We start from the raw sequence: 13,201 nt of genomic DNA, 5'->3' as shown, positions 1-13,201 counted from the left end.
AATGCTTTAGCATACATTACATCGAATTTATCAATTATTTACAAGAACTAAGTCTTGTCAGCAGCAATGATTTGTGCTGAGGTCCAAACACTGTTTCACTTTCGGTTTGTCTGTGTAACTGCATAGGAGGATTGATTAAAATCAACTCACAAATCGATTTCTTGTGCAGAGAACTCAGTTAATTACTTATTTTTGTATCGATTCTGGGACAGATTAAAGTTATATCTCTCTTAATACATAAATTTACTTCCCTTCAAAATAGTTGTAGCATATAACACTATTGCAATAAGTCAAGGATTTTGAATCAGATGCTTCCATTGATTTCGATAAATTAGATGAAAATAATTAACGCGATGACATTCGGAAGGTAAAGTTATTAGGCAACGTGATCGAGCTCGCTGGATCGAGGAGGGTTAAAAAACCGACAATATATTTCTGTTATTTAGAGCCTTGGAACTAGTTTAACAAAACAATGAAAAAAGATTGACTTAACGGGTATTGGTAGTTTAATATTAAATATAAAAGAAATTAAAAAAAAAATAGACGACCAATAACCCTTTTAAATGTTCTATTCAAGATTATATTTAATTGTCTAAGTTTTAGAATCAAACAAGTTAACTTTTAATCTTTCAAATACAAAGTCTGGTTTCATGAAAGGTAGATACATAGGGGAAAATACTCGCTTTGTCTATGATCAGATGTCCTACACAGAGATAAATGAAATCCAAGGTCTTCTGGTCTTCCCTGATTTTGAAAAGCCCGACTTTGTGTCATGGTCGTTTATCTTTAAAGTTTTACTTTTTGTTTGTTTGTGGGTTGTTTTTTTTTGTGCGTGTGTTTGTTTTTTTTTTAGGGGGGGGGGGGGGCAGGGGAAGGGGCAGGGGGGTGTTCGTTTGTTTTTTTTAAATTATACATGTATATTATTCAGTGGGGAAAAAAATTTAAATACAAATTGCCATGCCTGGATTTTCAAAGTGAATTTTTATCAGTACAACTTGATATACAAAGGGGTTGTAGACAAGAAGATCCTATTCCCTTTTCTTTATTCATTATTTGTGCTGAAATTCTCTCAAGTTTTATAAAGCAAAACAATATATATATATATATATATATATATATATATATATATATATATATATATATATATATATATATATATATATATATATATATATATATATATATATATATATATAAGGACATTTTCATAAATAACAAAGAACATAAAATATCACAGAATGCAAATTTATTCAATTCAATGAAAATTCAGTTAAATTAAGGAATTAGGAATCATTTTTTAACATAATGAGGTGCGTGTTTTATGATAGAAAATTATCAAAGACACTGAAAAATTTAAATATTTAGATTTTACGGTATCATTGTCATGACCCCGCTAATTAAATATAAGAAAATATTTAAATGTAATAAAAATTAAGTTGACCGTTGGTTGAATCAAAGAGGTCCGTACCTCTGTTTTTAGTAAACATTTTGAGTCACCTCTATTTTGAAAATTCTGCATCATATATTAATCCTTCTAATATATCTATGTTATAAATTACCCCCCCCCCCCCCCCCCAATAAAAAAAACCTCCACTATACCAATAAAAGAGACATATTTAAAGAGTTTAGTAAGGAACTTTATTTTGTGGCAAAAGGTTTTCAAGATGAAAATAAACATTTTTTATCACAACAGTTTTAGAGGACTTCAACTTAGCATCCTAATTTCAGTGCAATTAAAACTTCCAGTTATATTGTGCATTGTGATATATTCATTTTGTTCAGAAAACAGATTTTGACATCTGTCTATGATTTCTATCGACATAGTTTGGCACATTTAGCATATATTACTTGATTAAAAGTCGAGAGAAAATGTTTGCTTAAATATAGCTTATTTCATGCCATATATATAGAATCTAAAACTTTATTTTATTTACCGATACTTTTGATTTTATTTTCTGAATTTATAGAAGACGGTTCTGCCAAATCTGAAATAATTTAAGAATTTACGACATTGCAGGTTGAATCTTTAATGTTTGATAACAACGTTTAATTAAAACAAAAAGATCAATATGTTAATTATGTAATGAAATTGGAAACCTTTTTTTTTTTAATATTTATTTTAATTTTACCTTTTTAAAATAGAATAAGTTTGTATCTGCTGCATGGTTCATTCCGATTATATATAATAGAGGAAAAAACGATTTATTTGTAAGTTGCCCTGTCAGTGCAGAAAGATCATGTCTGAAAGGGTACGAGTATACACAGAATATTAACATTAAAAGCAAATAATCTAATCAAAGAACTTATTTTACTTTATACATTATTAATTGAGAATGCAATTTTAATGTGTGCCGAAAGAAGAATATTGATCCAAATTTTTGTTTTCAAGTTACTTAAGCTGTGTGTGTGTGTAGACTTAAAAAAAATACTTAAGATAAAAACTTTTGATTGCAGAATCCAACACAATACACCCCTCACCCCCACCTCCCACCCCTCCCCCGCACACACCAACACACACACACCAACACACACACACACACACACACACACACACACACACACACACACACACACACACACACACACACACACACATTAAAATTGCACTTTAAAATAATAATGAGTAAAATAATTAAAAGTCTTCGATATTTGCTTTTTGTGTTATTATTCTGTGAAGACATGTACATTTCAGACATCTTTTTAAGGTCAGATGCGACCTATCTTTCATTTTTTCTATTTTTTCCTTTCTCCACAATGTGAAGATTTCCACTTAGTGATTTTATAATTATATTTTTATGTACTATGATTCTTTTTTTTATTTAGATATAAAGTGTTCAGTTGAAAATGTATAGTATGGCTTTATTTACAAGCATTCAAATGCATTTTGCATGCTATTTTAAGAAAAAATCGAAATATTCTAGCTCCGAAAAGAGCCTGGTAATGTACCCTGAATTTTACAATTAAATAACAAGGAAAATTATATTAAATTTAGGAACGTCTCATGTGTCCTTAAACTACAATTTTCCTCGTTTTCTCGCCATTACTGCATATTAAGTTAATTTTGTGAAGAATCTGTATTAAAATAAATTACATACGGTGAATAAACTATAGGTAAACTTCTGTTGCCTCGAGGTACCTATATTCATCATTACAAATTTAATCATTGTGAAAGCGTTTTGATAAATTCGTTGTTTGAAACTTTGTGCGATAACGTTAGTTCATTTCACTTTCGTCCTGAAGATAATGAATTTTGAAAGGAAGTTTGAAGATTATTAATAAGGGCCAATGGCTGACCGCCAGTCTATTTGAACGTAGATGTGTTTTTTTCTGAAAATGCTACCAGATTCAAAAAACCGTAATCAAATTACTTGATTTATTTTACATTTATCAATATTTATGATTATTTATTTTCCATTGAAAATCTTTACTACAAAGACGTCTTTATTAAAAGAAGAGGGTTTTGTTTACGTTCCAAGACGGGTACCTGTAAAGTGCGAAACGAAATAGAAACGAAATGATACGAAATTTACCGAAACGAAACGAAATCTACCGAAACAAAAAGGAACCTACCGAAACGAAACAAAACAAAACGAAATCAAAACAAAACGAAACCTACCGAAACGAAAATATCAGAATATTTTTGAAATCATTAAGGTATATAATTATATGTATAATAAGTAAGGGTTATTCTTTACTTCATATAAAATTTACATAGTTCAAACACTTGTTATATAAAATTTGACACTGATAAAGGTTCCCTTCGCAATTTATTTATACGTTCATACTGTAAATTAGCTGCTGCTGCAAATATGCTCGTGCCTGCAATTTAATTTCAAAATACTTATTTGAAAATATGCGTAGTCTTCTCTTTTATTATGACTTACTCTTATTTTTAGCCTTTAATCGTATATGTTCTCCTTCGTTTCACTCATCCTAACATAAGGTATTTCTATTCTAAGTATTTTATAAATAACAACAACACAGGTGTAAGAGTGAGTGAGCTATCAACCAGTTTATTCGCCGTAATTTACAATCAGCACGCGACTTTAATAGCGATGAACTGGAATTAGGCCCAATAATTGTATAATTCCAAATATATCTACAAAATACAATGTAAATATTATATATAAATACATTTCAATTATATTTCACACAAGTACCTATAAACAAAAAAAAATCGTGTTCGAAAGGGTTGATTGCTCTTCGATGACCTGTCTATAACTGATCAGTTCTATATATACTACAACCAAACAACTACTTGTATAACAGCGCTAAAATAAGTAGTCCGTAAAAAATACCACTTACAGAAATGTATTTATGTTCTCCTTCGTTTCACTCATCCGAACATAAAGTATTTCTATTCTACGTATTTTATAAATTACAACAACACAGGTGTTAGAGTGAGTGACCTATCAACCAGTTCGACACCAACGGTATACTAATTATGCAATTAAGAAATTAAAGATATCATAATCCAAGATTCAAAGTAACAGATAACTTTTCGTTAATACTCCAAAATAATAATCCAAAACATATCCATCTTTTGCATTTTCTGAACGCCATCTACCATGTACTTTAAAGCGCCTGTCTGGAACATTTTTATTAGCTGCTGTTGTAGCTCCCCCACTTCTCAAACGATGTAAACCATATTATTTGAAATCAACTCCAACAATTTTAAGAACATCTAACAGAAGTTCTCTCGCTCTATTATATGTCAAAGGCTTGTTTATTTTACTCAACCTGTAAACATTTTCTTTCTTAAAAAATGTGACTGCTCTGAAAATAAATTCTTCAAACTGAAACAAAAGACCAGTGTATGATATATATTTTTCAAGATAACTAAGAGGACAGAGTTTATTTCCTGTTTTAGCTATAACGACTATGTTACTTTGTCTAAACACATCTGTTTTACTTTTTTCAATTTTGATTTCAATATGTGAACCAGATTGATGAAACTTAATACACACATCTTAATATGTACAAGTTCATCGTACCTCAGAAAACCAGCATAACCCAATAGTACCATGCAAACAAGTCTGGAGTGATACAAATTTTCAACCTGAAAACTTATCCATATTTTTTTCTTAAGTTTCTGGTGTAATAGGTTTCTTCTTAACTATAGGTCCTTAATCTTTTTCCGCCTTCTAAAATTAAATTCATAAGACTGTTATCGCACGGATTGTTAACCAGGTTTATGCAATGAGTCCATTGAATACTATAGTATGCTGCATCAATAACCGCTGCTGAAGAATTGATCTGTATCAAATAAACTGCGACTGTAGAGGGTAAAGCAGGTAAATCCTGAAAATCAAATGTTTTATACCAAGCCTTGAATTTCAGAAAATAAGTTCTATACTTTTTATAGGTATTTTCAGATCTGCTGTTCAGTACTATATTACCCATTCCAAACACTGTTTCCTTTAGTCTTGGATCTTGAATCTCTTTAATTACACTTAATACACATTACAATGCCCAATAAAGGCCAAAACAGAAAATTCTCATCAAATATCAAATACAATGCCCCATCAAGGCTATATCAAACACAATACACCATTAAGCTAGGCTATATCAAACACAATTCTCCATTAAGGCTAAATCAAACACAATGCCCAATCAAGGCTATATCAAATACAATGCCCCATCAAGGCTATATCAAACACAATGCCCAATCAAGGCTAAATCAATCATGTATATGCCCCATCAAGGCTATTAAGTCAATGTGTCCCATAAAGGCTAAATCAAACACAATGCCCCATCAAGGCTAAACAGTTCATGTGCCCATCAAGGCTAAATTAGTCATATTGCTCCATCAAGGCACAATATGATAAAATTAGGAATACCAAAGGCAAAAACTTTTCAGAAATCTGTACAATCGATACGAAGTACCAACACGTTCATTTGAAATTGTGGTTCAGCAAATACGCTCTCTTCATGAGACCCTTTCTGAAAAAACATATGAGGCTTATAATAGTCCACCCATTCTTTAACCAAATCTTGAAATTTCCAGAAAATGGTTAAACCAAAATAGACCAAAATGTTGCTGTCGGCCACTTTGGAACAATAAGAGTCCCTCTTGCTTTGCAAAATTTCAAATGATTAATTGTTCTTGCAATTGAATTAATTGGAGGTACAATCCAGTTATTACCAACTGACCAGTCAAACCCAAAAGCATCTACTCCTGCTGTAATTGGATTCCAAAATCTGGAATATAATATTTCCAATTTATTGTTATTACAATCTGCAAATAAATCATACTCATAAGAACCCCATTTCCTATTAAACAATTGAAAAATATGATCACCCACAGACCAGTCATCAAAATCAAAAATCTTACTGTAAGCATCGGCAATTTCATTCTCATATCTTGGAATCCATTCTGTTTTTAATCTAATTTTGTTCTGCAAACAAACAGTAAAGATTGACAGTGCTAAGTTTTGTAATTCTTTGTTCATACTGCCTTTCCCTACAATTCTTACAACATTTTGGTTATCGGTGAACAACTTAAGTAACCTTTTACTTAACATATTCTTCAGACTTTCTAATGTAACTTGTACAGCTTTAAACAGCTTTAAGTTTTTTCCATGTAGAACTTTGACACCTCTGCTCGGGTGTCCACATGTAATGAACTACAGAATTTTTACAGAGTTTTAACAGAATAACCTGCTCCTGTCGTGTTGCTTGCATCTGTATATAAAATCTGCTCAGGAGGATTATCACTTACAAAATGACACACTCTGGCTAGAAATCTACAATTGTTTAACCAAATCATAATTTCGTAAATTATATTATCATTGAATAAGATAATCTGAGATAAACATTCTGCTATAGCTACATGCATGTATCTAGACATAATATAACAAATATTACGAAGGCTAAATGAAAATGAAACAATCTTCCCTGTAACTTTAGCCAACTGTCTTGCTATAATAGAATTTTTGTTATGAGCAACAAATTTAATATCTTCCTGAAATTTTAAATATCTTTCGTCTGGTACTGCAAGAGTTCCATTGTTTGTATTCCATACAAAACCTAACCACTTAATAACTTGCTTAGGTTTAAATTCACCCTTTTCTTTATTCACTACAAAACCTGCACAACGTAAGTCTTTTTCAACTTCCATAGCAACCTTTACACAGGTAGCATAATCTTCAGCTATACCTCATCCGTCATCTAAATAAACAATACATTTAAATCCTTTACATCTCCAAAATTTGACCAATGGTCTGAGCAACTTTGTAAATTAATATGGAGCACTTGATAATCCAAAAGGTAAACATGTAAAAATAAAATATCTGGTTTTGCTTTCAAACTTCCATGATAATCCTAGATACTTTTGATGTAATTCATGAATATCAACTTGATGATACCCAGACTTTAAGTCAAATTTGTACATGAATCCCCTTTTCATAACCATTTGTAATGCATGCACAATACCTTCCATTTTAAATTTTCTTTTGTCAATACATGATTAACGTGTCTAAGGTCTAAAATCAACCTACATTAACCTTCCGAGTCAACAGCTACAGATAAAGGATTAACAACAAAAGGTTTATCTGTCTGCTCCACAACTATTCCTGAAACCAATTACTCATTAATAGCAGACTCAACAAAATCTCTGTGCTGAAATGCAGATTTGTTATTCTTCAGCAACACTGCTATCGGCTCAGTTACAAATGGAATAAAATAACCATACCGTATATCATTCATAATAAAATCTGAAGCATGTATTTGGCTTTCCCAAAAATCTAAATGTATTTTTAAATTGCCTTTAACTTTGGATGAAGTAGAGTTTTTAAATTCAAACACATTGTACAAAATACAGTCTCTCACCAAGTCATTGTTTGCTGCCTGATGCTGTTGCTGGTGCTGTGTTTGTGAAACTGTCGTTTCCCTTTTCCGAACATTTGTTGGCCCAGTGTCCGAACTTGTTGCAGTAGAAGCAGATGTTCCGGGCTGCTGCTCCGCTACTTCCACTTGAAGATGATGCCGCCTTTCTGTACCATTGCTGAGATGATGTGAACGGCTGATAATAGGGATATCTTCCATACTCTGCTCTGGTGAAACTTGATCCAAAATCCTGCCCATGCGGACGCAAAAAAAGAGTCCCGGAATGCCCTACAAATCTTGTCCAGAATACGAACGGTTGTTACGCTCATGAGGCTTCCTGTTGTTGTTTCTTTTCTTTGCTCTAAAAATAGCTTGTCTAAGCTTAGTAGCATCATCAGCATCATCAGTATTAAGGTCATCTTGATATTCTTGCACGACATCCCACCCAAACTTGTCGGCAATACGTACAACTTTATTTCTTTTGTTCAAGTCTTTTACAACAGAATTTAAAACGTCGTTTCGGTAGGTTTCGTTTTGATTTCGTTTCGGTATGGATCGTTTCGTTTCGGTATATTTCGTTTCGTTTCTATTTCGTTTCGCCCTTTACAGGTACCTCACCAAGACGGGCTGTTTGTTTCAGACCTCTATGAATTTAACAATCACAAGGAAAGGGTTACTGCTCTTGTATTCTTCAAATGATTTAGGACGTATGATGATATCAAAACTGATCAAAAATGATTTCTTTATACTTTAACTGTAGCCAAATCTACAAAACGAGTGTAAGCTTAATCAGCAGAAATGATTACTCGTTTACAAGTTTGTAAGGCCAAATTCAATTATAAATTTACAAACACAATGCAAACTTGAATACATATAGGTATGTGCATAGTTTGTTTACATTAGATATTGAATTATTTTCACGTTCCCTGTTTTGAACTCAGCAATAAAGAGGTTGTCTCTGGTGTCCACACATAAATCCTTTGGACGCTGTAAATGGCAGTTGTCAATGTAGCGGAGGAATTGTCCGTCCTGATCCAGGATGTGAATGCATTGGTTGGGAAAGTCTGCTGTCAGGATCCGACTCTGACTGTCTGTAGTGATGCCACATGGCCGAAACTGTCCCTTCATAGTAGTGGGAAAGCCAGTGTAGGTAAACCGGAATTTCCCGGCCTGATTGACTACCACTACTGCACAGGCTCCGAAGTCTGACACGCAAACATCTAGGTTCCTGTTTTCGCTGATGTATTTTGAATTGTAACTCATTGCTGTTTCTTTGACAAAGCCAACAGAATTCGAACTGCCAGATGAATAGAGAGGTTGTCCTATGTCATTGAACTGAATACTTTGTACCGCTGTGGACCCAGAGTAACGCCCAACTTTTGCTTGTCTCATATCATCACTTTCCATAACAACCAGGAGGTCACCAGTGGAGGTACTACAGACATCGTAAGGTTTCCACCCTCGTAGTCTTATCAGGGTCTGTATCTGTGTATTCTTCACTATGTTCACAGTCCTGTTACTGAAATCAGTGTAAACTAGATCCCCACTCATTGTAACTGTTACATGCGTTTCTGATGACTTGTTACCTGACTTGGTTGGGATTGACTTCGCTAGATTTCCCCCCAGATCATAGAGTCTTATTGTATTCTCACCGTCACCACAAACCCATATTTTATCATCCCTCAAACAAGACACGCCACATAATCCTATTTGTTTGGTGTTTATATTGGCGATGAGCCTTGGTTCATCAATGAGCGGTCTGTCTGGAAGGGAGGACTCGGCACCTGGAAAATTCATTGTGCAGACAGGTTTTTCTGTTTTAAAAGGTACTTTTGATATAAACCCAAACTGTTGAAAAAGCTGTTCTTTGTTTAACTTATGTGGGGTAAAACTCGGCAATGAAATAGTGAGTCTAGGAGGCGGTCTTCTGAATTGTGCATTCCTAGATTTGTAGGCAGAGACAAGGCTGACATCATTAGAGTTTAGTACTTCCTTCAGAGCTGTAATGCACTGTGTGATTTCAGAAATGGTGCGTTTGATTTTATCTTCCTCTTTTTTAAGGACAGCCAGGTGTTTTGAGTCCATTTCACCGAGATCATATTTCAGCTTCTGTATTATGGTGTCTATTTCTCTGTGCAGGGCTTCTCCATGTTTGTCGATGGCTGTTGTCAATTTCTGTGTATTTTTATTTAGATCAGCTTTCTGCATTTGAAAGTTATAGGCAATCTCTTGGTATTTGGGATATATTGTTTTCTCTAGTTCTTGTAAATCCCTCTGTATTATGGACTTTTTGTGTTCAATACTTTCCAAAATGTCAACTTTTCCGTGCTGTTCATGTTCACCAGAGGATATACATTGTGAACAAATAGGAATGTCACATTGTTCACAACGAAGTTCACATTGTTTTGTAGAATGTTTTGGACATTTAGGATAATAAGTAGTAAATCCACGGTTCTCAAGTGGGACTACTTTGTGTTCTATAGATGGATCAGAGATATGTTCCCCTACACAGGCTTTACACAGATGTATGTGACAAATATCACAATACATAGGAGAACCAGGGGTCTCGCAGAGACGACACTGGAACACATCCTTGACCCAAGCCCTAGGATCCATGGTCAGACACTTAACTTATTGTAGAACAACCTTAAAAATAAACAAATTTCTAAAACCGTTTAGGTATATATTTTTTAAGCAATAAACTGTCATTTTGTGTGCAGAGTACATTATATAAATATAGTGACTGTCTTTTTTGTAATGTTTAAACATTTTACTTATGAGATTGTATGATTTGGACAAGTAGTTAAGGTTGTTCAAACATTGCCTACAAAGCGGATGTAGAGGTATAAAAAATATAAAATGAACACAAAACCCCTGATTTTTCACATAGTGTGTGTGGTTGGAGTAACATGGTCAATATTTATTAAAATTTACTGGGCTAAGCTATTTTGCCATCTTTTTCTTAATATTGAAAGCAATATTGATTATTAATAGTTAAAGGGGGTGTGTGGACATCTTGTTCAATTGAGAATAAAAATGTAAACATTTCATGAACTGGTTTGTTTCTGCCCAAAACGAACTAAAACTTAATTAATATAATATAATTAATAAATATGAGATTCTACATGTTGTTTTTGTATGCATATTACGCATACAAGAACAAACAGTACAATGCCTTTTAAATCACTAAGAACAGCTGTAGAACTGCACAGCTGCAGACTTTTTTTTTTGAAGGTTTAAAAATCTGATAAAACCATTTGTTGAGAAAAGGATTGAATTTTGCACAACATTTTAGTAATTTTGCATCAAAATAGGGTACCCTGTTTTTTATCAGTCAGCATGGGATTTATTTTTAGAACAAGTAAAATCCACTTGGAACTCCTGTTTCTATGGAGGCACATTGACGTTATATTTTCACAGACAAAATTTAAATGACAATTTAAAACAATTTGTGTTGAATGCGACAGACATTTCTATAACAGTTCCAATGGGTTTTTTTCCAGTTCTATAAGTATAAATCAAATTAAATTATTTTAGAAGTAGGATAGGGGTCCAAAAAGGGATTTTGCGAATTGATGGTTTTTGAGAACCATTTTAAGAACAGGGTACCTACTTTTGAGTCAAAGTTACAACTCAAATAAGCAAGTTTAGACTTCTTCCTTAACAAATGGTTGTAGAGTGGACACTAATGACCTCTTTTAATACTTTTTTCAGATGTTTAGATCTTGAACTTAAGTTTGTAGCTGCGCAGTTCTATTAAATTTAAAAGGGCGTTTTTATGCTCTTGTATGCGTAATTTGCCATACAAAACAACATGTAGAACCTCATATCTATCTATTGACAACAGTTTTATTCAGTTTTGGGCAAAAAACAAGCCAGTTCAAGAAATGTTTACATTTTTATTCGCAAATGTACAAGATGACCGCACATCCCCCTTATTTAAATGGAAGGGCACGATAGGAACACATTACATACAAATACCGAAAAAGTCTTCCTACAGGACTCAGCGTCCTTTCCTTCCCAAACAAATTAAGTACATTCTCATTCTGGTTGATATTTAGTTTGGCTTGATATTTGGTCTGAAAACGGCGTTCAAGACACCCCCTCCCCTCGCCTAACGGCCCCCTAAACCACGGCCATAAGCAGGCCGTTGGCCTACTTTTTACAGCCGAAATCTTTCTCTTAATATTTGATGAAATTTAATAAAACATAAATTGCCAGTTCATGCTGTATTTTCATGTAAAAGTCAAAATATTATTAAAAATACAAACCTCAATCGAATATGGCGTGTTTATCTAGATATCCTCAATTTTCTAGTCTGGTATCTTGCCGTCATGCGTTTCCGAAATTCATGTGTTTCCGATAGTTTATTTTGGTCTCGTGAGTTTTCTCCAAAATTACGTATTTTTCCTAATTACTTAGGACACTGGACATCGAAATCTCCTTTCGTCTTTATGCATATTTACTATCAAAGTTATATGCTGCGTGAAATGGTAAGAGACGATCGTTAGGGGAAGCGTTTAGTGTTAGACTATCGGAGACCCATGGCGCCAGGATACAACGTAACCATGGCCACCAGTGACAGATAACGTGATATCATTTTCCCAGGAGCGCTTTCTATTTCAGACACGCAACATCGGGGGGATTTTTATCGCAGTAGTCATTTTTCTTAAATTTACATACAAAAAAAAATGAATTACATGTATAAGGGAGTTGTCCCCCTCCCCCACTTTGGGAGCATGTGAAAATAAGGAAATCAACAGTGAACACAAATGGAAGCTATTTTTTTTTTTTTTTACTGTTTTTAAAAGAGACTACACCCTACCTTCAAAAACGAAACTACATGTCTGGGTTTTTTTTAATCAAATATGCATGGCCCCGTTTCATATTTCAAAAACAATGCTGAATAAAATCGATATCTTGTGTAGTTAACTCAGTTAATCACTTATTATTTGATCGATTCTGGGACATATAAAATTATATCTCTCTTTATACAATGTTGTTCCCTTTAATGAGTCTTACAGATCTCTAAAAAAATAGTTGTAGCATATAACACGATTTCAGTTAATCATGGATTTTGAATCAGATGCTTCCACTGATTTCGATAAATTAGATGAAAATAATTAACGCAATGGCATTCGGAGGGTAAAGTTATTAGCCACGTCATCGAGCTCGCTGGATCGAGGAGGGTAAAAACCGACAAAATATTTCTGTAATTTAGAGCCTTGGAACTAATTAAACAAAACAATGAAAAAAGATTGACTTAATGGGTACTGGTACTTTACATGATGTAAGGGCATTTTTCTTTTTAAAAAAGAGTTCCCTACCTCAAAGTGCTTGGAATTAATTCGTGATTGTCAAAAGGGGACAAACC

The 13,201-nt window shown here is 33.4% G+C and overlaps 1 protein-coding gene across 4 annotated transcripts; it reads right to left on the bottom strand.

Annotated features, from left to right (window-relative positions):
* Nucleotides 1-3,812: 3,812 nt before the first annotated feature.
* LOC105337053 (tripartite motif-containing protein 2) lies at nt 3,813-12,604 on the bottom strand. 4 transcript variants are annotated; one of them, XR_010714082.1, is made up of 5 exons: nt 12,099-12,604; nt 8,726-10,473; nt 7,831-8,593; nt 6,335-6,398; nt 3,821-6,201 (listed from the first exon to the last, which is right to left on the bottom strand). XR_010714082.1 is itself a non-coding variant. In XM_066084911.1 (3 exons), the coding sequence occupies exons 2-3, from the start codon at nt 10,441-10,443 to the stop codon at nt 8,578-8,580; spliced, it is 1,734 nt and encodes a 577-aa protein (XP_065940983.1). In that variant the 5' UTR covers nt 10,444-10,473; nt 12,099-12,604; the 3' UTR covers nt 3,813-8,577. The 4 variants fall into 4 exon arrangements, 1 of the variants encoding a protein (XP_065940983.1); XR_010714080.1 differs by having other exon boundaries at nt 3,813-6,201; nt 6,335-8,593; XR_010714081.1 differs by having other exon boundaries at nt 3,820-6,398.
* Nucleotides 12,605-13,201: the final 597 nt, after the last annotated feature.

This window comes from Magallana gigas, chromosome 5 (genome assembly GCF_963853765.1).
Source record: "Magallana gigas chromosome 5, xbMagGiga1.1, whole genome shotgun sequence".
NCBI classification, from domain to species: Eukaryota; Metazoa; Mollusca; class Bivalvia; order Ostreida; family Ostreidae; genus Magallana; species Magallana gigas.
This window is presented reverse-complemented; position numbering and strand designations above follow the sequence as displayed.

Excerpts from the sequence above, each read along its gene's own strand:
- LOC105337053 (XM_066084911.1), bottom strand. The coding sequence starts at position 10,443 with ATGGATCCTAGGGCTTGGGTCAAGGATGTGTTCCAGTGTCGTCTCTGC.